The sequence below is a fragment of the Chiloscyllium plagiosum genome, unplaced genomic scaffold, assembly GCF_037043375.1.
Source record: "Chiloscyllium plagiosum isolate Xiang-an unplaced genomic scaffold, Cpla_swu_hap1 HiC_scaffold_7, whole genome shotgun sequence".
In the NCBI taxonomy this organism is placed as follows: domain Eukaryota; kingdom Metazoa; phylum Chordata; class Chondrichthyes; order Orectolobiformes; family Hemiscylliidae; genus Chiloscyllium; species Chiloscyllium plagiosum.
Window position 1 is genome coordinate 7234725 of NW_028270145.1, and position 26975 is coordinate 7261699.

A 26975-nucleotide genomic window follows, 5' to 3' on the forward strand; every position below is an offset into this window, starting at 1 on the left:
CTGGCTGGTCCGGGGCTCCTTGGGAGAGGAATCACGCACAAATACGGGTTTTGTTACATTTGATGTTAATACATTCCGAGCATGTATCTCACTACCCAATTTCTGTGTTATCCATCGATTTTTTTTAAATCTTATTTGAATAATGTAAGAGACTTAATTATACACTCTGGTTAGTTGTAGATTAGATTAGTAGTTAATTAAGTTTTGGGTTTTTTTCTCTCTGTATTTTTCTTTTGTTAAAATTTGGTTATTATTTATTAATTGTATATCAATGTTGATACTTGGGTTTTTTATTTTGTAAACTTGTAAAAATGTTAAATTATCAATAAAAATATCTATATAAAAAAAAGGAAGAATTTGCAACATTTAAGGTACTGTACAAAAGAAATCATAACACCACAAACTATGTAGATAAACAGTATATTGTGCGGACTTCAACAAGCCTCAAAAAAATCCTATCAAAGTTGTGCAAGTCAGCCCTCTACTGGATATAGTGATTTAGAATCAGAGTTGTACAGTACAGATACAGACCTTTTGGTCCATCTTGTCCATATCGACTAGATATCCTAAATTAATAGTCCCATTTGCCAGCATTTGGCTCATATCCCTCCAAACCCTTCCTATTCATGGACCAGTCCAGACACCTTTTAAATGTTGTAATTGTACCAGCCTCCACCAATTCCTCTGGCAGCTCATTCCATACATGAAAAAGTTGCCCCTTTGGTCCCTTTTATACCTTTCTCTCTTACCTTTTTCCAAAGGTTGCCTAACCACAACATGACCTCCCAACTCCTATACTCAATGCCCTAACCAATAAGGGCTTCTTCACCACCCTGTCTACCTGTGACTCTTTAGGCTCTATTATTTCAAAAGCATTTATTTCACTCGTTAGTAAAAACAGAAACTACATGGAACATGAACAGCAAGGGAGAAGACAAAGCAAACAAAAAAATAATAGTAGCCAGAAAGGTCACAGGCTGAAAGAGGCTATTTGGCACCTCATTTCTGTGCCAACTGAAAAACAAATATCCAGCCTAATCACTTCAAGTGCCAATCCAAGTATTTTATTTGAATGTGATGAATATTTCTGCCCATCCCTCCTTCACAGGGAGTGAATTCCAGATCTCCACCACTTTCTGGGAGAAACATTTCTCAGTTTCCTCTGATCCTCGTTCACTTACTTTAAAGCTCCCTGGCTATTAACGTCTCTGCTTAGGGAAGGAATTTTATTCAAATCAACATCTATAATTTTCCAACAATCTCCTCGGTTCCCAAGATAACAATTCCAGCTTATCCAATATTTTCTCAAAGATAACATCTTCCTGTCCTGTCAACATTTTATAAATGTACACCCTCTAGTACAGTAATTTATTTTCCATATTGCAGAACTCTATGTAGTACTCCAGCTTGGCTTAATTAATTTTTTTTTCACAGCTCTAGCCTAAGTTAAATTCTCTTGTATTCTATGCCTTGGCTAGTAAGGTAAAGTATCCTTCCATCCTTGCTGGCTGGAGTCACATCTAGCACAACAGGTAACACATGGTTGTTGGAAGTCAAGTAACTCAGATCCAAGACATCACTCTTGTTTCATAGGCTAAACAAACAAAAAAGTTGTTCAGAAGTCAGTAATAAAGAATGGAACATGAATACTCAGTGGAAATGCTTCTTGTCCTGGATAGCAAAATGTAATTTGTTACATTACAGTAATAATTCAGGTAGCTAAGACATGTGTGTCTCCATCAGGAGATCATACCCAAATCCAACTAACTCCTAACTGCCCAAGTCTCTTCCTAGGGGAGGTGTTAATATCAGACTGTGGAGGGCTTCAGTATAGCCCATACATTAACTCTTTCATGACTACTAACTTGTACAACAGTTCCAGATAAGACAGATTGAATAGTCTTCTTCTAGACTGTTAAAATAGTTTCACAGAATTGCAGAATAGTATGATCACAACCATCAAAGTGCTCATCCTCACTGATATTCTGTCTACCTTCAGAACTTTATTCCCTAAAACGACATGCAGAGCTGCCTTTATCTTATTGGGCCTACACATACGAGATTGAAAGCCCTCCTATCTGTACTTTATGCCTTCTTTACCTTTTACGTCAGTTAATATTCGACTTGTTGAAACATTCCAGCATTATTGCTCATACTGTTTCTCTACTTCTCAACAAAGTACCTACACATATATCTTGCTCTGACGGTTTAGAGGTCTGCAGTGTATTTCCAGCAGTGACTTCCCTTTTTTGTTCTTCAGTTCAAACCAAATGGCCTGATTCGATAATCAATCTAAAAAATTGTCCCACTTTACAACTTTTCTAGCTTTTTAAATTAATATGCAACAGCCTATTACCATTAATAAAAACTGAAAGAACTGTGGACTTTGGAAATTGGAAACAAAAACAGAAATTGCTGGAAAACGTTAGCAGGTACGGCAGCATGTGTGGAGAGAAATCAGAGTTAATGTTTGGGTCCAGTACAGCAACTTTTGTTTTGACCCTATTACCATTTCTTAAAAAAAAAGTCACCTCCCTTTCCTATCTGTAACCAGGAATTATTTTTGATATGCAGTCAGTTCTGCAATATAGGAAGTGGAGGCAGTCAATATGTACATAACAAGCTCCCATGAACAGTAATGGGATAATGATCAGAGAATCTATTTATGAGATGTTGATTGGCCAGGACGCCAGGGATAACTCACCTGCTCTGCTTCAAAGTAATGCTGTGGAATCTTTTATATCCACCTGAGGCGGCAGATAGGGTTTCTGTTTTTACCTTCCTATCAACTTCCATCAATGCAGTACCCCCTCAGTTATAATGTAGTGTCAGCATTGATTTCAGTGCTCAAGTCCTGGAGAACAACTTGAATCCAGAACCTTCTAAATCAGAGGTATAAATGATGTCAATTCAGTGACACCTGACACATACACAGCCATGGCTAATTTGTATTTAATGGAAATAAAGCCCTTTTTGCCTAATTTAAATTCACCAAATTCTAACATTAGGAATGGATTGATCTGAAGTACCTGATATAATTATATGCTTTTCTGAAGTTGTTATCAAGAACAGCAGCAGAGAGGCCAAAGTATTCCAACTCTTTCCGCTTCTGCCGATCATCATAAAATGAGTAGTATTCCAAGGAAGAATCAACCAAGAGTTCAGCTTCTTTGAAACGTTTGAGGTCACATAATGTGTAAATAGCTTTTAGCAATAAATTCCACCAGTCATCCTTATTCAGTACACTAGTTTTCCCTGGGTAAAAAATGATATGCATGTGTTTAAATTACCTGTTCAAATATGAGACCAGAAAAAAAGATTGTTTATTATTTGCAGAACTAAAATAAATCAAAATGATGCATCAATGTAAGCAAATTGTACATCCCCTATTAAAAAAGATAGCATTTAATATGATAAAAAGTGTACATAAGTATTGTTGTATAAAGCAGTCCCTTTTTTATACAACAAAATATGTTCTTATAAAGAGGTCTGACATTTTAAAATATTCAGATTTCATATGATCTGGTGTTTGTTTAGGGTGGGGGTGGCAGGAAGATGACTGCATCACTAAGCTGAGGTTATTGTACAGCTGTCTAAGCCAAAAACTACACCAGAGCCTGCAGATTTCTGCCAATTTTTGCTCTACATCACTAACTAAAGCATTGACTTGCAAGGTATCTGGGTCAAATGGCAAGTAATCAAACTGCTAATGATAGAGCTAACTTTCAATATACTATTTATCAGGCAGGTTGGTTGATTGATTAGATGCAAAAATCCATATCTATTGGCTTAGATACTGAATTAGCCACAAGGATCATTAGGGTTTTAATGTATTATCTCTAGACATACCATATTGGAGTCACGGCTACCCCAAATTAATCTACTGGAATTCATTTTTTTAGTGAACTGCAACAAATAAAATTATAAATGGCTGGTAGATCTAAAAGAAATACAAGGTCAAAAATCACAAGACACTCAGTTATAGTCACTCCAAAAGCTAGTGTTTTGAAATAAACCTGTTGGACTATAACCTGTTGCATGTGATGTTTGACCTTGTCCAACCCAGTCCAACACCGGCACCTCCACATCATAAAAAAAACAGATAAAGCCTTTACTTTTGCTAACATTTAAAGCATTTCTACAGTACAATTGTAAACTAATAATGATCAGATTCATGTTTGTTGTATTTTATATGCAATTTGAATCATTTTCTTTAGGTTTTACCATTTAATCACCAATTTCATTACTCCAAGAATTTAGAAATATATTTGAAATTAAGATATAAATCTTACCTGACTCCCACAAAGAATTTTACACACTAACTCACGGTTCTGACACCCCCTCTTACAATGATAGGTAATCTTGGTGTCCTCTTGTTCAACCTAAATTGAAATTCACAGCCCATATTCTACTATCACCAACATTGCTGTCATATTTCCCATCATTGCACTTGCATTACATACAGTGCTGAAAAGCATCTTCACATCTTTGTCAATTTCACCATAATATTCCAAGGTCTCCACACCAACTCCCCAATTTCCATTCTTCTCTGTTGGCTACATTCTGCTCCTTGATCAACCATATCCTTGTCTAACTCAATTACTGTCCTATTCTCCAACAAATCTTATTTATAAGTCTATCATAACATTTTAACTCCCACGTCTGCAACTTCCTTCTGTCCTGTGCTAATATCTGCCCACTGGCATCTACATTTTCAGTCCATCTTAAGTTAGCAACGTTTTCAGCTGTGTTACCCTAACACATAACCTCCCTAACCTCTATGTTGTTATTTCTCTTCTTCAAAAGCGTCCAAAAAGCTTTTTTACTGTAGCTTCCTTAACTGTACCTTCAGTGGTTTTTGTTTGTTTATAAGAGGAAAATATCATTTCTCCCTTTAATGATGCAGTTAGAAGATTGATCACTGAAGAAATAGATGACAAGAAACAGAATTTGAGGGGCTTGTTTTATTACGTGAATACAATGCAAAATATGCACTCACCATGGGATTTTGTAATTTTCAGGTTTTTCAAAAAGTATCAAAAAAACTCTTGGCAAATTATGTCATAATGGTGAGCAGCTGCCTGATTCCTCAAGGAAGATTACACCCAACATCGTCAAGTGATATCCAGGTAGGAGTTTGCAAAGAGGATTGTGGCAGATATAGGCAGTGTGAATTCTGAATTACTACCCATCAATTTAAGTGGCATAATTCAGATAACGTTCTTAAGGTTGAAGAGACAAAAATGGAAATGTCATATCAAGGTTTATAGAGGACAGAGTACTGTTATAGTCAAACACATACAGTTGTAGACTTTCTCAATCCGTATGACACACCGACATACAGATGATTATATCAGGTAGGTAAAAACAATGACTGCAGATGCTGAAAACCAGACTTTGGACCAGTGGTGCTGGAAGAGCACAGCAGTTCAGGCAGCATCCGAGGAGCAGCAAAATCGACGTTTCGGGCAAAAGCCCTTTTCATGAATCAGTTTAGTCTCGGATCTTTATAGAATGGCACCAGATCAGTCTGAGTTTTTAAGTCATAACACTTACAAGTTTCATTCCTTACCTTTAACATCCAAATATGCAGCTTCCTGATCATCAATATCACTAACTTTATCTCTTAACTCCTTTACAAGATATAGGTGCTTCTCCCCACTTTTGGAACTTGAAACCAATGAAACCTGAGCTCTGCTCATTGCCACCTACAAGAAAAATTAGTTTCATTTGCTCTTTGCTGAGGCACAATTTTCTTTTTGTAAATCAGTTTTAAACAATAATTGCTAATTGCCCAAGGTGATGTAGCTTCTACTCCAAATGTTCTCCTTAAACATAGAATGGCAACATGCATAATTTAAACAATAAAATACAGATTATTGGCTTTTCTGAGTGACAGTTTTGGAAGTTTACTTAATTCTAAAACAGTGAGTGATAATGACAAAAAGCAACAAGTTTCAAAGGCATCATTGTATTCAGCAGTGTGTGTGTGGTTTTTAAAACTTCATTCATAGGCTGTGGGTATTGCTGACAAAGAGCAGTTAAGAGTCAACCACATGTAGGGTCTAGAGTCACATGTAGGCCCGAGCAGGTGAAGACAACACTCTCTTCCCTAAAGGAAATTAGTGAACCGGATGGGTTATTCTCAATATTTGACAATGCTTTCATTGTCATTGTTAGCTTTCTAATTCCAGATTTTTAGTGAATTCAAACTTCACTATTTAACTTGGTGGAATTCGAACCCAAGTCTCTGGATAAACAGTCGAGTGTTAACATCACTAGGCCATTCACCTGATACAAACCTTTGCTAGTTTTCATATCTTTCTAAAAATCAAGCCTTTTCAACATATCCACAATTTTCACAGACTTGAACAGCTGCAATATTGAGAGGAACATGAGCATACATGGAAGAAGAAGCTACTTCACTCTGATATTACAAGTTGAATATCAATTTTCTTTTTGGTTGTAAAGATTCCAACTCACCTTTAAAAGCATTGCTAGCATTGCAAGTAAAGCATCCACGTAATCTGGCAACTTCTTCTGGGAATACAATAAGGTAGAGCGATGCAGTAACAGCTTCAGTTCCTGAATGATACACAAGAATAACCTGAGATTTAAATAACCTGACAATTGGACAAGAGATAAAAATAAAACAACAGTACAATTTTCTTGCAGAATAGGGTCTACAAATGACAATTTTTTATTCCAGAGTTTATACCAAGCATTAGTTGGTCTACAGAGTAAGTGACAGTTGTTAAAAGTACGTTATTTGCACTGTTCTCCACCAAAACATTGTGTAGATGTTTTAACATTTTCCTCATGAATATTCTGACTGTAACCTGTTAAAAGCTTATCAATTTCTAAGGGTAATGTCACTCTCTCCTTCCTTGTTTTCTTTAGATTGGATACCTCAATTGCAGATTATGCTTAATTTAGCAGCCCTACAAAACTGCAAATCTCACCAACTAACAAACAGCCAAGTTGCCAGGCAGACATGTCACAACAACCTTTTGGGTATGAGTCATTTATTCAACAGTGTGATTAATCGTCATTTTAATTAAGCCATTATTCATCAATAGCCTCTGCATTTCTAGAGGAGGCGTAAGTCAGCAGCAGTGAATTTGATTAAAACCTTAGAAACCAAGAGGCACTTGCAATAGGGTGAATGATCAAATCCCAACTGAGTGTCATGAGCCCCATTTAGTATAGACTGAATATTCTCCTTCTGTGCTGTAAAGTTTCGTATAGTGGCAAACCAAATATTTGCTGTCATTTTAATACATTAATTATGTTGCCAGTACATTGAAATACAGGTCTTGTGGTAATAATTAGTCAGTTATTATATTTCATACCTGTTGAGCTGCATTTGCATCATGTGCTAGTGTTTCAGGATCATGCATTGATTCCAGAGCCTCAAGAGCTTTCTCTGGTCGCCCTAATTGTTGTTGTAACGTCGATAGGGAAATACGTGCATCCAGGTGCAAAGGTGCCATTGCCACCACTTTGGTGTAACTCTCTGCTGCAAGCTCCATATGTCCCAAGGCTTTCAAACACTCTTAAGTTAGAAAATTAGAATTGAGTATTGCACATTTCCATTCTCAAAATTGTTCCTCATTCTTTTCATTTCACTTTCCAATTGTAGCATTACATATACCATTACAATTAAAAAGATCAAGAGCACAAATAAGGAAAATATTAATAGCATACAATACAGTAAATGTGTCAATTGATGTTTATGTTCCACAGGAAACTAACTGCAATGTCTTTCACAAGGCTAGCTTAGCTACATACATTACAGGGAAGGGAAACTGTTCACAGATTGAGAAATATGCTGTCCCACAGCTGAACAGCTAGATCATCAGCACTATCTTGGTGCAGTTACTATTCCTTCAAATGTAAATAATTGATTATGTTTTTCTAATCTGATGTTAAACAGTTTTCAAAATACATAATGCCTTCTATTATATATATCTCAGAAACATCTCACAACACTTCAGAAAGAATAAACAATTTTGAAAGTGCAGTCAAACAATAAAGTTATTTTATACAAAAACAGAAATTGCCGGAGAAACTCAGTAGCATCTGTGGACAGAAAGCAGAGTTGGTGTTTAAGGGCCAGTGACCCTTAAAGTCATAGAGTCATACAGCAAGTAAACAGACCCTTCAGCCCAACACATCCATGCCAATCAGGTTTCCTAAACTGAACTAGCCCCATGTGCCTGTGGTTGGCCCATATCCCTCTAAATCTTTCCGATCCATGTACCTGTCCAAACGTCTCATAAATGTTGTAATTGTATTTGTCTCTACCACTTCTTCTGGCACTCATTCCATATAGTCTGTGTGAAAACGTTGCCCCTCAGATCCTTTTTAAATCTTTCTCCTCTCACCTAAAACCTTTGCCCTGTAGTTTTGGACTCCTCTACCCTGGGGAAAAGAACATGGCTATTAACCTCATCTATGACCCCTATGATTTTATAAACCTCTATAATGTCACCCCTCAGCCTCCTATTCTCCAGCGAAAAAAAATGTCCCAGCCTATCCAGCATCTCCTGAGAACTCAAACATTCCAGTCTCAGTAACATCATTGTCAATCTTTTTTTGCACCATTTCCAGTTTAATAACATTGTTTTTTATAGCAGGATGACCAGAATTATCCAAATGCAGCCTTGCCAATGTTTTGTACAGCCATAACATGACATTCTAACTCCTGTACTCAATGCTCTGACTGATGAAGACAAGTGTGCCAAATGTCTTCTTTACCACCCTGTCCACCTGTGATGCCACTTTCAAAGGAACAATGTACCTGCACTCCTCGGTCTCTCTGTTCAACAACACTCCCCAGGGCCCTACCATTAACTGACTCTTCTTCAGTTCTGCTTTTGTTTCAGATTTCCCACATCCCACAGTTCTTTGTTTTTGGTTAAGCTATTTTGCACACTGCATTACGAATAGTAATGAAATGAATAAGCAATTTTTTATGGTGGTTGAGGGTGAATGTTAGTCAGAATAAAGGAAGTCAAAATCCATTAAATAGTGTCTCAAACATCTATTTAACCATAGTCTTCAGTTACTCATCTCATCAGAAAGGCATCATGTGACATTGCAGCAGCCTTGCAGTGTGAAGTAGAATGTCACCCTAGATTGCATCTGGGCAAGCTACCATTCAATATAAAAACAAGTAAACATAGAACTCTTATTCATTGAAAATGGATAAATCTCATTCTCTAACATGCAGAATATTCTTCATTGAACACAAGTTTATTGAAGACTACTGATTTACGTTAATGGACCATTCTATACATTTCCTTAGAATTTAAAAGTATTTATTTGAAGTAACAAGATTCAGATTGAGAGTTTTTGAATGTAGTTACCTGCATGACGAAGCCAAACAACCGCAAGGTTGTACCGTTCTGAACATACGAGGGCACTCAAAAGGGGTAACGCAGAGTTATATTCACCAATCTCTAGAAAAGCTTCAGCCACATCTAAATAAAGATCTCCCATGTCTTCAGGGTTCTGTTCCATTAAGTTTGTCATCAAAAGCTAAAGATGAAAAAACATTTGATTTAAATAGTTAAATACTATAGCTCATAGAATTATTTCCTTATATTGTAAATATAAATGAAATTTTGTCCTCACTGAACTTTAAAACTGTCTCTTTAGTGAATTTAAGAGCACAATGCAAATTTACTTAAGTAGAAACAATGGAAATTAGAATTATTCTGCAACTTCAGATGATGTGTAAATACATTTGGGTTTATTTCAATACAGTAAGCTAAATTAGTTGAGAAAGTAAAATATTTAAAATTACAATCTAACATCCAAATCAAAACTCTGAATCTCTTCATTAAACAAAATTATTTTGTTCTCTTAACAAAAAAATGGCAGTAGGTCTTTTGTCCACATTAGTGATAAGAATATACACAAACATATCAGTAAAAATTATAAGCTTGTTACATATTAAAGAATCATGTAACAAAATTATTAGAAAATGCTGTACACTTTTACTGGAAGAATTTCATTTTAAAGATATTCAAAAAACTTCAACAGGAAAGGAGAACTATGTGTGACAGAATGTTAAAAGACTGGCCTTTCACATCTAGAATTAGGTCTCACCTGACTTGAGATTTTTGGACGTTACTCTCACTGAAAAAATCTGAAGTCTATTTATGTCTTTTTGATCTAGTTCTTCATAATTTATTCTAAAAATCTTGTTGAATTGAAACTTACATCAAGAGGCTTGAGGATATGAAGATGGATCAAACACACTATCAGCTTGACTCGGATGTCTATGGGGACCGCTTCTGGGATCTGACATTTGTAAGTAACATCTATAATCCATTAAAGCAGAGAGAAGAAAATGAGATACCTTTTGACAGTTTCATTTCTCCTACATATTTTATTTTTCACTACTTTCTTCCTATTTCAAGTCCCTAAGTAGCAGACACCAGATGAGGGCAAGGCCACCCACAGCTTCCAACCTCATAGTCCAGGATCCCCGCACTGCCCGGTTCTACCTCCTTCCCAAGAGCGACAAGCCTGACCACCCTGGCCGACCCATTGTCTCAGCATGCTCCTGCCCCAGTGAACTCATTTCGAACTACCTCGACACTGTCCTATTCCCCCTAGTCCAGGAACTCCCCACGTTCGTTCGAGACACCACCCACGCCCTCCACCTCCTCCAAGACTTCCGTTTCCCCGGCCCCCAACGCCTCATCTTCATCATGGATATCCAATCCCTCTACACCTCCATCCGCCATCACCAGGGCCTCCAAGCCCTCCGTTTCTTCCTCTCCTGACGTCCCAACAGTACCCTTCCACCGATACTCTCATTCGTTTGGCCGAACTGGTCCTCACCCTTAACAATTTCTCCTTCGAATCCTCCCACTTTGTCCAGACAAAAGGGGTAGCCATGGGCACCCGTATGGGCTCTAGCTATGCCTGTCTCTTTATTGGCTACGTAGAACAGTCAATCTTCCGTAATTACACCGGCACCACTCCCCACCTCTTCCTCCACTACATTGATGACTGCATTGGCGTCACCTCGTGCTCCTGCAAGGAGGTTGAGCAATTCATCAACTTCACCAACGCATTCCACCCTGACCTTAAATTTACCTGGACCATTTCTGACACCTCCCTCCCCTTCCTGGACCACTCCATCTCCATTAATGACGACTGACTTGACACTGACATTTTTTACAAACCCACCAACTCCCACAGCTACCTGGATTACACCTCTTCCCACCCTACCTCCTGCAAAAATGCCATCCCGTATTCCCAATTCCTCCGCCTCCGCCGTTTCTGCTCCCAGGAGGACCAGTTCCACCACAGAAAACAGCAGATGGCCTCTTTCTTTAGAGACCGCAATTTCCCTTCCCACGTGGTTAAAGATGCCCTCCAAAGCATCTTGTCCACATCCCGCACCTCCGCCTTCAGACCCCACCCCTCCAACCGTAACAAGGACCGAACGCCCCTGGTGCTCACCTTCTACCCTACCAACCTTCGCATAAACCAAATCATCCACCGACATTTCCGCCACCTCCAAACAGACCCCACCACCAGGGATATATTTCCCTCCCCACCCCTTTCCATCTTCCGCAAAGACCGTTCCCTCCGTGACTACCTGGTCAGGTCCATGCCCCCCTACAACCCACCCTCCCATCCTGGCACCTTCCCCTGCCACCGCTGGAATTGCAAAACCTGCGCCCACACCTCCTCCCTCACCTCCATCCAAGGCCCTAAAGGAGCCTTCCACATCCATCAAAGTTTTACCTGCACATCCACCAATATCATTTATTGTATCCGTTGCTCCCGATGCGGTCTCCTCTACATTGGGGAGACTGGATGCCTCCCAGCAGAGCGCTTTAGGGAACATCTCCGGGACACCTGCACCAATCAACCACACCGCCCCGTGGCCCAACACTTCAACTCCCCCTCCCACTCTGCCGAGGACATGGAGGTCCTGGGCCTCACTCACCGCCACTCCCTCACCACCAGACGCCTGGAGGAAGAACGCCTCATCTTCCGCCTCGGAACACTTCAACCCCAGGGCATCAATGTGGACTTCCACAGTTTCCTCATTTCCCCTTCCCCCACCTCACCCCAGTTCCAAACTTCCAGCTCAGCACTGTCCCCAAGACTTGTCCTACCTGCCTATCTTCTTTTCCACCTATCCACTCCACTCTCCCCCCCACACCTATCACCTTCATCCCCTCCCCCACTCACCTATTGTACTCTATGCTACTTTCTCTCCACCCCCACCCTCCTCTCACTTATCTCTCCACCCTTCAGGCTCTCTGCCTTTATTCCTGATGAAGGGCCTTTGCCTGAAACGTCGATTTTACTGCTCCTCGGATGCTGCCTGAATTGCTGTGCTCTTCCAGCACCACTAATCTAGAATCTGGTTTCCAGCATTTGCAGTCATTGTTTTTACCTTGCTAAACTAGAGAATCAGGCCCACAGTCTCACTTGTCGGTACGCAGACATATAGACTACCAAAGGAACAGCACCACAACTGAAACACCTAGTAGAAGACTCAACCTACTCCACCCAGGAACTCCCTAACATTATCAAAGACACCAAGGTAGAGGACGACAAGGTCATTGTTTCCTTTGACGTGATGGCCCTAATGTTTATTCACATTGCCCTTGCCAAAGAAACACTGGCCTCACTGCTAGACGAACCAAGGACACAAACGCCTGACAGCACCAACACCATCAGCAAGGACAGCATTCTCAAACTAGCAGACCTGTGCCTCACAACCCACTTCACCTTCAATGACAAGATCTACAAACAAATCAATGGGACGCCTATGGGATCACCAGTATCAGGACTCTTAGCAGAAGCAGTTATGCAGAGATTAGAATGAGCAGCACATCCACGATCCAGCCCAAGCTTTGGGTCTACTACATGGATGATACCTTTGTCATCACGAAAAGCAACATATGAGAAGAAACCCACAGAACACCAACACTTCACCGGAGGCTCACTGATGATGTTACCTAGCATGGTGATGAAACATCTGAGAACTATTCTAACAGCTCATCGAGCAAATTTACCACCAGAGAATTAAGGTATTTCCATGCCATTGATAACACTGTGTCCACTTGTTTTTTGCAAATAGTCACAAGCAACTTACCCTTTAATACCCTATTAATTATCAGCAGTTTAGCCAAAACTGGAGCCTTAAGACATACCAATCAATTGTGCTTCAGTTCACTGGCACGTCATGATATACTGAAGTATCTTATCATTCCCAATACTTCCACTGCTTGATATCTGTTCCTTTCAATCCTCTTTTTCCTTCTGTAAAGTGCTTTCAGCTGTTTTTCTACATTAAGGATGCTATGCAAATTGAAATTGTGCTCAACTTTCAGCAAGTTTTTCGTTTGGCTCTCCAAGCCACTTAAAATGCACTATTATTTTAGAAGCTTAAGAAGCAACTAGTTTTCTCTCCACTTTATCTCCAATTTCAGAAGAACTGCTAGTGAATTTCAGGTTAAAATTGTACCAGAATGTTTGGCATTTGCTATGCAAGTAAAAATGCAGAACAAGTACATTAATTAACTCATGTAGTGCTTCACAAAGAAGCAATTATCAATGTGTAAATACTAGAAATATGTACAATTTTACATAAGAATCAGTCGCACACAAAACACTGCCTTTTACAAAAGTGCACCACTCTAAAAAGTATTGCTTTTGTGTGCCAAAAATGCTGTACAATAGAAGCACTGAAAGAAAGCCACATCATATGATGAGTAAACATTTTCAAAAGGCATCAGAGACAACAAGCACAGGAGTCATAAGTGAGCAACCTAATGCAAGTTAGGATACATGCAGAAAAGTATTGGAAGACCTCAGGTTTACAGAGGGCAATGTGTTGGGAACCAGCAGGAAGTGAATTAGAATAGTCAAGACGAAATGCAACAGAAGCATGAATTAGGTTTCAGCAACAGATGAGTAACCAGAGGATCAAAGTCAAACCATGTCACAGAAATGGAAGTAGCTGGTCTTAATGATGATGCAAATATGTAGTTGGAAACTCAACTGGAGGTCAATATGGCACCAAGATTGCGAACTGACTCGTTTAGTTTCAGAATGTTGCCAGGGAGTTGATAGCTAGGGAATGGAGGTTGGCAAGGGGAACAAAACAATGACCTTCAGACTTCTCCACCGTGGGGCAGCATGGTGGCTCAGTGGTTAGTACTGCTGCCTCACCGCGCCAGGGACTCTGGTTCAATTCCAGTCTTGGGCAACTGTCTGTGCGGAGTTTGCACATTCTCCCCGTGTCTGCATGGGTTTCTTCCGGGTGCTCCGGTTTCCTCCCACAGTCCAAAGATGTGCAGGTGAGGTCAACTGGCCATGCTAAATTGCCCATAGTGTTAGGTGCAGGGGTAAATGTAGGGGAATGGGTCTGGGTGGGTTGCTCTTCGGAGGGTCGGTGTGGACTTGTTGGGCCAAAGGGCCTGTTTCCCCACCATCGGGAATCTAACCTTCTCAGTCTTAATCTGGTTCACAACTATTTCATCTATGAACCTACAATAGTCAAAATCTACCATAAGTGGGAAAATACATTTACCTTCTGCAGTTTCCTCCAAAAGATCTTGTTTGATGGTAACCTTTTCAACCACAACCTCAGTAAACTTAGTTATAATCTACAAAGCAAAGAAAATTAGAACTGTAACAATGAAAACAAATGAAACTCATCAAAGGAGTGACAAACATCTTCAAGTTACGTTTATTCATATCTCACTTCTAACATGCAAGAATTTGTCAGCAGCAAAACAGTTGGACCAGAAAAGAAAATTCATTCATCCTTTAATAAAAGGGAGAAGGAAGCAGGTATGTTTTTAAGCAGATGGAAGAAAACATTAAAGGGACAATTCAAAAGGTATGGGAGTAATTGCCTGAAAAGTAGCTTGCATGCAAAAGAAAAGGGAGAGTGGAATACAATGCACGCTTGGACAAATCTTAGCCAGTGAAGACTTCCCAGGTAGAACAGACAAAGATACAAGTAATGTACTGCAGATACTGGAATCTGAAAACAAAAAGTACTGAGAAACCGAGCAGGTCTAGCAGCATTTGTAGAAAGACGAATAGTGCAGGCTCTGTATTGGTGAGAACAAATTCTGACTGGGTGACTCAAAGTTTTCAAAATGCAAAGTGACTTATTTAACAGATATTTTATGCTATCCAGGGCAAAAGCATTTCACACCAGGTTTCTTCAGAAACAGTAAAAATAGCTCTATTTATTGTAGCACACTTAACTTTTCTGTTCACAGTTCTTGTTGAAGTGATCTAATTTATGCAACTTAAACTTCAAAACCCCTTCAAAACCCCAAACACACACATACACTTAATCAATATTAAAGCAGATAAAAGAGAAATGGTTTAACACATATACTACAGATAAAACACAAACAAATTCTGTCAATCAGAAGTCCAGACCACAAAGTTTAAAGTTCTTTTTCTCTCACAGTCCTATTTATTTTTACAATGAAATTGCATTGTTATCTGTGCTTCAAATCAATGATTATGTGGACTTGTCTTTTCTTATATGAATTATTTATTTTAATTTTCTTGGATTTTTTAATACTTACATACTTCTTAATACTTTTTCTTAATAATAGCTTTAAAGTTACCTACATCTGTCAGGACCACTCAAATGTCACGGTGGCACGGTGGCACAGTGGTTAGCACTGCTGCCTCACAGCGCCAGAGACCCAGGTTCAATTCCTACCTCAGGCAACTGACTGTGTGGAGTTTGCACGTTCTCCCCGTGTCTGCGTGGGTTTCCTCTGGGTGCTCCGGTTTCCTCCCACGGTCCAAAGATGTGCAGGTCAGGTGAATTGGCCATGCTAAATAGCCCGTAGTGTTAGGTAAGGGGTAAATGTAGGGGTATGGGTGGGTTGCGCTTCGGCGGGTCGGTGTGGACTTGTTGGGCCGAAGGGCCTGTTTCCACACTGTAAGTAATCTAATCTAAAAAAAAAGTACCCTGTAGCCCTCTGGAAGCAACTTTAATTTCATCAACATGAGCTATTCTCAGAGGTAAAACTTTCATTTGCCACTTCTTTAATGAATGCCTCAAACCCTTATTATGGTTGCCTTCTCATCACTTGCAAGCTAATCTGCTAAGTGCTTTCATTTGCCACAAGACTCTGCAGAAACATCCACAGATTTTTCCACTAGTTTCAAAAAAGGCAATCTTCTAGTTTTTTTTTCCCCTCATGAAATCAAAACTAAGATTAAATCCTCCCCACTCCATGTGACAAATGATGACGTGAAGTTTCTCTCTGCATTCCATACTTCGGCTGTCTTCACTTGGTGAGCTGCAAATTGCACACAATAGGTCCAATCTGCAATTAGCTCTCTTAGCAACAATCCAGACAACTTGAAGTCAGGGAACCTCTCCGAGTTCAACCCACATTCACGATGACACAGCACACACTGGAATGTCCTTGAACAGACATTTAGATTAAGTATCTGTCATTTTAAAATGCCTTCTTTACTCTTGATAGAAGAAATTGATTTTACAACGCTACATGGTTAACAGAATACTTTTATACTAATTTAACTTTAACCCCAAAACAAAACTATTTCTCTGGACTGCCCTTGCTGCAAGCATTGCTGACGTCATACATCAACTTGTTTAATGAAATAAACACATCTGCTGTTTTTTGATCTTACTTTTCTCGCAGTTTTTCTCTTAAGTCAACATGGTCTCAGCCTTTTCAGTGTAATAGACTCCAAGTTTGTTTTAATTGCTTTCACTTCAGAGGTGCATTTTCTCCAGTTAAAATTTTAATTGCTAAAACTAAAAGTTATATTCTAATACACGTGAATGATGAATCAAATATCGCCATGTTCTGGTTATCTGGGTGTCTGACTCAGTAGAGCTATTGCTCTGGGGTACAATAGATGGAAAAAGATTTTCATCACTTTTTTTTGTTCATACATGCCTTACCTCCAAAGTTTTATCATATTGCTTGCTGGACAGATACAATTCAGCTGCCATGTTAACATCCTCAGCAGAAACCAGGTTCTGATGTTTGCTGAGAGCCTCTTCCATCACACCAATTGCTGACGTAATATCATTGGTTTCATAATAGCTTCTGAAAAGGGTTACATTTTATAGTTTTATTGATAAATCATAAAACTAGCTCCTATAGGATTGCAGTCAAACATTTCCTTCAACTCCAGAAAGAAAGATGTAGAAAGAGATTCTGGTCAGGTCAAAACTCAAAATCATTTAAATCACAATGAAATGCATTCTCAGCCCTAAGCTGCAAAGTTTTGATAAGATTAAGTAAATGTTATTGCTAGAAATCTTTTCTCTAACTTGCTACTTCCCAGCCTAATAGAGGAAAGCTAGATTTAGATTAGGAGGCACATAGAACATAGAAAACTACAGCACAGAACAGGCCTTTTGGCCCACGATGTTGTGCTGAAATTTAATCCTAATGTAAAATACAATAACTTAACCTACACACCCCTCAACTCACTGCTATCCATGTGCATGTCCAGCAGTCGCTTAAACGACCCAATGACTGCTTCCACCACCACAGCTGGCAACGCATTCCATGCATTCACAACTCTCTGCATAAAGAACCTACCTCTGATGTGTCCTTTATACCTTCCTCCTAATATCTTCAAACTATGACTCCTCATACCAGTCAATCCTGCCCTGGCTATTGAATCTATCTATCCGACTCATTATCTTGTATACCTCGATGAGGTCTCCTCTCTTCCTCCTCCTCTCCAGAGAGAAAAGACCAAGCTTATTCAACCTTTCTTCATAAGGCAAGCCCTCCAGTCCAGGCAGTATCCTGGTAAACCTTCTTTGCACCCTCTCCAAAGCCTCTGTATCTTTCCTATAGAAGGGCAACCAGAACTGGACACAATATTCCAAGTGTAGTCTCACCAGGGACTTGTAGAGCTGTAGCAAAACCTTGTGGCTCTTAAGCTCGATCCCCCTGTTAATGAAAGCCAAAACACCATATGCTTTCTTAACAACCCTATCCACTTGGGTGGCAACTTTGAGGAATCTATGTAGTTGCACATCCAGATCCCTCTGTTCCTCCACACTGCCAAGAATCCTGTCTTAAATCCTATATTCAGCATTTGAGTTCGATCTTCCAAAATGCATCACTTCACATTTATCCAGGTTGAACTCCATCTGCCATTTCTCAGCCCAGCTCTGCATCCTGTCTATGTCACGTTGCAGCCTGCAGTAGCCCTCTATACTATTGACAGTACCTCCAACCTTTGTGTCATCTGCAAATTTACTAACCCACCCCTCAACCTCCTCATCCAAGTCATTTATAAAAACTACAAAGAGCTGAGGCCCAAGAACAGAGCCCTGCGGGACCCCACTCAACACTGACCTTCAGGCAGAATACTTTCCATCTACAACCATTCTGCCTTCTGTCAGCCAGCCAATTCTGAATCCAGATAGCCAAATCGCCCTGTATCCCATACTTCCTGACTTTATGAATGAGCCTACCATGGGAAACCTTATCAAATGCCTTGCTGAAGTCCACATACACCACATCCACTGCTTGACCTTCGTCGACCTGTCTTATCACCTCCTCAAAGAACTCAGTAAGATTTGTGAGACATGACCTACCCCTCACAAATCCATGCTGACTGCCTTTAATCACACTGTGCTTTGCCAAATAGTCATAAATCTTATCCCTCAGAATTCTTGCCAAATCTTTGCTGACCACAGACGTAAGGTGACAGACATACCAGAGGCCAGACTCTAAGCAGAGTGTGAAACCTAATAGGGTGTGTGTCCAGTCAGTGGAGGGTAACTGCAGCTTTAGTCACAAGGCAATAGGGAAGCAGTTGACAGGAAAAGAATGTACGTATTTAACAAAAGAGGATATGAGATCAACATCATGCAGGAAATAGAAGAATGATGGGAGGATAATGATTGAAGGGCCAGTAAGAGAATCAACACCATGAAGCAAATAAGCAGTAGGAAGAAATTATGGAATGTAATAACAGCAAGTGAGGGGAAGAGATATGTGGATCAATGTTAAACAGGCCAGGAAGTCAGATATTGCGGGGTAAAAAAAAGACGCTACAGGAGGATGCAGGGAGACAGAGCTCCTGAGTAGGATTTGAGGGTGCAAAGAGACAGAATAAAAGAGGGAGAGTCATAAATCAGAAGAACAAAGGTGCAATGTTATGGGTACATCAGGATCTCTAAGTTCTCCTTTCTGACCGTCATTGATATGCTGCAAACAAGTGTTATACAAAACAATACACATCTCCCTGCATCCCCACTCCACAAGGGAGGTACTCAAACTAGATGATTTTCTTGTACATTAATACAGCAAAGCAGCACAAAATGGGAAATCAAAAAATTACATTTTGACACTGATTTAAGATGAAAAGCTTAATAGCATATTTTCTTAAATAAAATTAAGGGATATTGCTATCTAGAAAAACATGCTCCTCTATGATGCTATCTCTACAATTTACTTCTGTATACAATATTGTATGGAGAAAATTTGTAAGTGTGTAATTCATAAGCAAATGGACTTTGTGTTGCTGAACACAAAAATATATTTTAATCAGAATATACAAAACATGTTCTAATACATAATTTAATACACAAATTTGTATATTCTTGTTCAACAAGTGGCAGTAACCTTACTAAAGATATGTTACCAATAGATCACAGTTACATAACTTCATTGTGATTGTTAATTATGTGCAGTTCAATCATTATGTAGAAAGGAATTAAGTGAATGCTGCTACCTAGACAGCACCTACACTTAGATTAGGAATGCAATGCCAGACTCACAATGTCACTGACACGTTAATGCCCACTGAAATGCCCTAGCAAGCCACTTAATTCACCCAATTACAGATAGGTAACAAATGGTGACATAACACTCACATTCCATTAAAGCATAAAGAAATTGTGCTGTGTACAAACAAATGCTGGTATTGTTTTTCATAAGGATCTTTTAAGTGATTTTTTTAAATGTATTGAAAGCAAAAATCTAAAAGTGAATTTTGCACTGTCACAAATACATTTACTTTTTCACATTCTCATGTAGTTTTAGTGAATGCATAAAATGGAGAAAACACTCACCACCATCTTCTCCTGGACAATCAGGGATGGGAAATAAATGCTGGCCCAACCAGCGACACCACATCCCATGAACAGAATAAAGCAAATCAGCTGATATAATGTTTGAAAATTTATTAATCAAAGTATAAATTATTTAGTCAGGTAGAGCAGTGTGCTTTTTAATAAAAAAAAGAGAAAAGCTGTTGGTCTGTGAAAACTTACTTTGCCATATCTCTGGCCAACTGCATAAAATGCTCCCCGTCAGTAGGTGGCAGAATGTTCAGGATGCGCCTATATCCATCCATAGCTAGTTTGTGTTCACCCAATTGTTCATAGAGACTGCAACGCTCCCACAGGTACCGTACGTTTGTTGTGTCATATTTTATGGCTACATTTTAAAAACAAATCAGCTTTGTGTATAATAAATCATTTTTACACTTCAAAGTTACATATTACAAGTACACTCCTCGTGTCCACGCAACCTTCAAATTGTGAATTATAAATAATTAGGAATTGTGTGATAAGTTTTTAGCTCAATTTTATTCCATGTATTTTTCCCACTGAAGTTGTCCAATAATTTTTCCACAAGTTTAAAGAGTTGCACAGACAAATGAACATACTACAAATACTTTTAGTCAATTCCAGCAGAAATTAACTGCATTGCTTTTATGGCTGAATGGTCTACTTATGCTCCTACAGCTTATGGCTGTCTCACCCTTCAAATTACTGTTGTATAACTTAACCATTCTATCATGCAACAGAAAAAAAGAATTGCTAATTTTCAAGCAACTCCAGTTTCAAAAGGATAGGTTTGTAGAATTACAGTAAAGGTCAAACACAGTGCAGCAATAATTCTGCCAGGATTTTCTACATTTAATAAAGCCAAATACTTCAGAAGACAGAGGATCTGAAGTTTGATTGACATTTGATTGATATTGAAAGCTAGGGTGAAAGCCAGCACCCAAAAGTAACTTGGACAACAAGTGTAGTTTCACAGCTGTCAGTCTGAGAAATTGCACAAGGGCTCTGGAGATGGGCTTTCACTAAAACAACAAACAAGCAGTAAGGTTTCGTCACTGACATGGTAGATCTCAGCTCTGCAGAGGTTACATTGATTTAGAAAAAAAAAATCACTGCCTGAAACTACAGAAGAGGACAACCTTTGGTTTTTGAGCCTGATAAGCTAAGTATTTGATTTTTAAGACTTATAAAACTTCTAACTCTTCATTTTTAAATTGTTAATGGTGACTAAGATTAGGGTATTTAAGGTATACTAAAATCTATCTCGTGATTGACTTTTACTATTAAAAATTGTTATCCCAGAGCAGTAAGACTGTACTAACGCTGCATTTTAAGCAAAAAGTGTGTGTATTTGTTTTTAGGTAATTTCTGGGTGTTACACAGGCAGAAATTGTTTTTAGTAGGGTGCTGTACTCTTCCTGTCAGATGTGGGAGATCAGGGAGAATTTGAATGTTCCTGGAAACAATGTCTGCAAGAAGTGTGTTTAGTTGCAAATCTCACATGGATCATTTGGAGCAGCAGTTAGTGGCAATAGGAGCTTACAAGAGCAATGGGGTGTGATGGATACCAGTTTCAGGAAGGTGGATACAACAAAGATACAGTCAGGTTAACCGATTGGAATGGTAGGAGAGGTAGCCAGGTAGTGAAGGAGCCTCTTGTGTTATCACCATCTCAAACAGGTATGCTATTTTGTATATTGTAGGGGTTGATGGACTCTGAGGGGTGTACAGCACTGACAGTCAGGATTCTGGTACTGTGATTGGTTCTGCTGGAATGTGGAGTGTGTCAGGTTCCAAGCGAGCAATTGTAATAGGGGACTCTATAGTCTGGGGCACAGACAGATGTTTCTGTGCTCATCAGTGAGATGTTAGGATGGTGTATTGCCTCTCTGGTGCCAGGGTCAGACACAGTGCAGAATATTCTGAAAGGAGAGAGTGACCTGCAGGAGGCAATTGTGCATATTGGTACCAAAGACATACGTAAAGAAAGGGATGAGGTGCTGTCGAGAGACACAGGAAACTTAAAAAGTAGGTTCTCAAGAGTTGTAATATCTGGACTACTACCAGTGCACATGCTCGTGAGAGTAGGAAAAGGTGGACAGAGGAAATGAATGCGTGGCTGAGGAGCTGGTGCAAAGGGGCAAGGGTTCACATTTGTGGACCATTGGGATCTCTTCGGGGTAAAAATGACCTGTATAAGGGCATGTTCAATCTAAATTGGAAGAGGAGATCAGCTAGTTTTATTCGGGAACCTTTAAACCTGGAGGGGTGTGTGTGTGTGTGTGTACACGCACGCGCATGTGCATATGTGTACGTGTTTATGCGTGCACATGTGTTGGCTGGAACAAAGCAATGTGGGAAAAGAGAAAAGGCTGAAGCTGGTACAGTTGATAAGGGGAGCAAATCAAGTAGTCAAGGTAAACGAAAGCTCAGCAGAGAACAAGGTAAGACTAATAAATTAAACTACATTGACGTCAGTGCAAGAGGCCAGACAGGAAACGCAGATGAACTTAAGGCATGGTTGGGAAAATGGGAGTGAGATATCACAGCTATTACATAAATGTGGCTCAGGAATGGACAGGACTGGCAGCTCAATGTTCTGGGGTATAGATGATTCTGGGATAGAAAGGAAGGCAAGAGAGGAAGGGGGAGTACTGTTTTCGGTTAGGGAGAACATTACAGCTATACTTAGGGAGGATATTCCTTGGAGATCCAGTGAAGTTATATGTGTGGAACTTAAGAAAGGGATGACCACTTTGTTGGAATTGTATTTCAGACCCCCCAATAGTCAGCAGGAAATTGAGAAGCAAATACGTCAAGAGATCTTAGATATCTGTAAGAAAATAGGGTTATAATAGTAGGATATTTTAACTTTGCAAACATAGACGAGGACTGTCATAGGGCTAAGGGCTTGGATGGGGAAGAATTTGTTAAGGGTATACAAGAAAATGTTGTTATTCAAAATGCAGATGTACCTATGAGACCAGGAGCAATACTTGACCTTCTGTTGGGAAATAAGGCAGGGCAAGTGACTAATGTGTCAGTGAGGGAGCACTTTGGTGCAAGTGATCATAATTCTATTAGTTTTAAAATAGCTAAGGAAAAGGATAGAACTGATCAAAAATTGGAGTAAAGCCAGTTTTGATGGCATTAGACAGGAATTTTCAGAAGTTGATTCAGGGAGGCTTTTCACAGATAAAGGGACAGTTGAGAAGTGGTAGGCCTTTAAAACGGAGATAATTAGAATTCCAACAGTGTGGAAACAGGCCATGTGGCTGAACAAGTCCACACTGACCCTCTGAATAGTATCCCACCCAGACCCATTCCCCGACACCTATTACTGTCCATTTCTTCTGACTAATGCACCTCGCCTACACATCCCTGAACACTATGGGCAATTTAGCATGGCCAACTCACCTAACTTGCACATCTTTGGATTGTGGGAGGAAACTGGAGCACCCAGAGGAAACCCACGCAGACACTGACAGTATATACAAACTCCACTCCTGGCGCTGTCAGGCAGCAGTGCCAACCACTCAGCCACTGTGCCGCCTATTATGCGAGATCAGATAGTAGGTTCCAGTTAGTGTGGTGGGCAAGCCTAGTACGTGTAGGGAATGCTGGATGACTAGAGAAATTGAGACTCTGGCCAAGCAAAAGGAGGCATTTATCATGTATAGACAACTGGGATCGAGTGAATTCCCTAGAAATGTATAAGGGCAGTAGGGGTATAAGAGAGGAATCATGAGGACAAAAAAAAGGACATGAGATAGCTTTGGCAAATACAGTTAAGGCGAATCCAAAGGCATTCTATAAATACATTAAGAACGAAAGAGTATCTAGGGATATCATAGAGCCCCTTAACATCAACATGGCCATTTATGTGTGGAATCACAGGAGATAGGAGAGATACTAAATGAGTATTTCACATCAGTATTTACTGTAGGGAGTGTCATGAAAGCTAGCGAACTTGGAGAAATAAATAGTGATATCTTGAAAAGTGTCCATATTACAGAAAGTCTTAAGAAGTGCAAGAAATCTTAAAACACATAAAGGTAGATAAATGCAAGGGACCTGATCAGGTGTTTTCCTGAACTTTGAGGGAAGCTAAGAATGAGAATGCTGGGCCCCTTGCTGAGATATTGTATCATCAATACCCATCGGTAAGGTGCCAGAAGACTGGAGGTTAGCTAGTATGGTGCCATTTTTTAAAGAAAGGCGATAAGGAAAAGCCAGGGAACTACAGACCAGTGAGCCTTCTGCCACTGATGGGCAAGTTGTTGGAGGCATTCAGAGGGACAGGATTCACATAGAAAGGCAAGGTCTGCTTGAAGATAGTCAGCATGGCTTTGTACATGGGAAATCATGTCTTACTAATTGGATTGAATTTCTTTAAGAGGTGACAGTTGAGATTGATGAAGGCAGAGCAGTATACATTGTCTATATATACGTCAAAGCGTTTGACAAGGTTGCACATGGTAGACTGATTAGAACATAGAACATAGAATAGTATAGCACATCTTTCCACCCTTCAGACTCTCTGCCTGTATTCTTGATGAAGGGCTTTTGCTCGAAACGTCGATTTTACTGCTCCTCGAATGCTGCCTGAACTGCTGTGCTTTTCCAGCACCACTCTGATCTGAACTCTGGTTTCCAGCATCTGCAGTCATTGTTTTTACCCAGCACAGTACAGGCCCTTCGGCCCTTGATGTTGTGCCGACCTTTTATCCTACTCTAAGATCAAACTAACCTATGTATCCTTCATTTTACTATCATCCATGTGCCTATCCAAGAGTCGCTTAAATGTCCCTAATGTATCTGACTCTACTACCTCCACTGCTAGTGCATTCCATGCACCCACCACTCTCAGTGTAAAGAACTGATTTGTGACATCTCCCCTAAACCTTCCTCCAATCACCTTAAAATTATGCCCCCTTGGGAGAGCCATTTCTGTCCTAGGGAAAAAGTCTATGATTATTCACTCTATCTATACCTCTCACTCTTCTTTGCGCCAATGAGAAAAGCCTTAGCTCCCTCAACCTTCCTTCATAGGACATGCCCACCAGTCCAGGCAGAATCCCGGTAAATCTCCTCTGCACACTCTCTAAAGCTTCCACATTCTTCCTATAATGAGGCAACCAGAACTAAACACAATATTCCAAGTGTGGTCTAACCAGGGCTCTCTAGAGCTGCAGCATAACTTCATGGCTCTTAAACTCAATTCCCCTGCTAATGAAAGCCAACACACCACACACCTTCTTAACAACCCTATCAAACTAAGGTGGCAACTTAGAGGGATCTATGGACATGGACCCCAAGATCCCTCCATTCCTCCACACTGCCAAGAATCCTGCCTTTAACCCAGTATTCTGCATTCAATTTCTATCTTCCAAAATGAATCACTTCACACTTTTCCAGGTTGGATTCCATCTGCCAGTTATCAGCCCAGTACCCCTCTACCAACATATGCAAACAATTAGCAAAACTGGTTAGTAAGGTTGGAACACATGGGATCCATGGGGAGCAAGCCAATGGGTACAGAATTGTCTTGAAGATAGAAGATGGAGGGTGTTGGTGGAGGGATGTTTTTCAGACTGGAGGCCTGTGACCAGTGGTGTGCCAAAGGATCGATGCTGGGTCCACTGCTTTTTTGTCATTTATATAAATTATTTGGATGTGAATATAGAAGGTGTGGTTGGTAAGTTAGCAGTTGACACCAAAATAGGTAGTTTGGTGGACAGTGAAGATGATTATCTCAGAGTACAGAGGGACCTTGATCAAATGGGCCAAGGAGTGGCAGATGGAATTTAATGTGAGGTGTTGCATTTTGGTAAGGCAAACCAGGGAAGGACTTAAATATTTAAAGGTAGGACCTGGGAATAATGCTGAACAAATAGACCTAAGGATGCAGGTGCATAATTCCTTGAAAGTGGAGTTGCAGGTAGACAGAGTGAAGTACATGTTTGATACACTTGTTTTCATTGGTCACAACACTGAGTATAGGAGTTGGGATGTCACGATGCTGTTGTACAGGACATTGGCGAGGCCACTTTCGGAATGTTGTGTAAATTCTGGTTGCCCTTCTATAAGAAGGACATTGTTAAACTTGAGAAAAGATTTACAATGATGTTGCCAGAATTGGAGTGTTTGAGCTATAGGGAGAGTCAGAATAGACTGGGGCTTTTTTTCCCTAGAGCATAGGAGACTGAGGGGTGACCTTTTAGAGGTTTCTAAAATCATGAGGGGCATGGATAGAGTAACTAGCCAAGTTTCTTCTCCTGGGATGGGTGAGTCCAAAACTAGAGGACATAGGTTTAAGGTGAGAGGGGAAAAAAATTTAGAAAATACCTGTGCGGTACTTTTTTCACACAGAGGGTGAATGAAGGGAGCTAGCAGAGGAAGTGGTGGAGGCTGGTACAATTACAACATTTAAAAGGCATCTGAATGGGTATATGAATAGGAAGGGTTTAGAGGAATATGGGCCAAATGCTGGCAATTGGGACTAGGTCAGATTGTAATGTCTGGTCAGCACAGACAAGTTGGATTGAAGGGTTTGTTTCCATGTTGTATGACTCTATGATTCTATTTCAGCGCATTAATATTTTTTTAAAAAACTTATATTTTTGAATATCCAAAATGATTGTATTTTTACAACTAGTCTTGGAATATTAAAGAAAAAGTGCTAGCTCAAATGCTGAAAATTTAGGTAATGTACACAGTCAGCGACAGTGAAACTGTAAAACTCTTGACCATTTTTAACTGCAATAATAGACTGTACTTTGTTCTACTAGCTGTGACAAATGGGGACCTCAGGAGGTTGTACAAAATTATCTACTTGGCACTTTTAACTGAAGAAACATTCGAATAC

General features: G+C 39.9%; 1 protein-coding gene across 2 annotated transcripts in view; it reads right to left on the minus strand.

Moving 5' to 3' along the window:
* The window catches only part of gtf3c3 (general transcription factor IIIC, polypeptide 3), a 54774-nt gene that overhangs the window by 11408 nt on the left and 16391 nt on the right, over positions 1-26975 (minus strand). For both annotated transcript variants that reach the window (XM_043692905.2, XM_087988690.1), the window contains 9 exons: positions 20309-20474; positions 16964-17111; positions 14579-14654; positions 10231-10331; positions 9372-9543; positions 7353-7555; positions 6484-6585; positions 5573-5708; positions 3030-3255 (listed from right to left, as the gene is read on the minus strand). In XM_043692905.2, the coding sequence (XP_043548840.2) occupies positions 3030-3255; positions 5573-5708; positions 6484-6585; positions 7353-7555; positions 9372-9543; positions 10231-10331; positions 14579-14654; positions 16964-17111; positions 20309-20474 (1330 nt within the window). The remainder of the gene's footprint in view (positions 1-3029; positions 3256-5572; positions 5709-6483; positions 6586-7352; positions 7556-9371; positions 9544-10230; positions 10332-14578; positions 14655-16963; positions 17112-20308; positions 20475-26975) is intronic.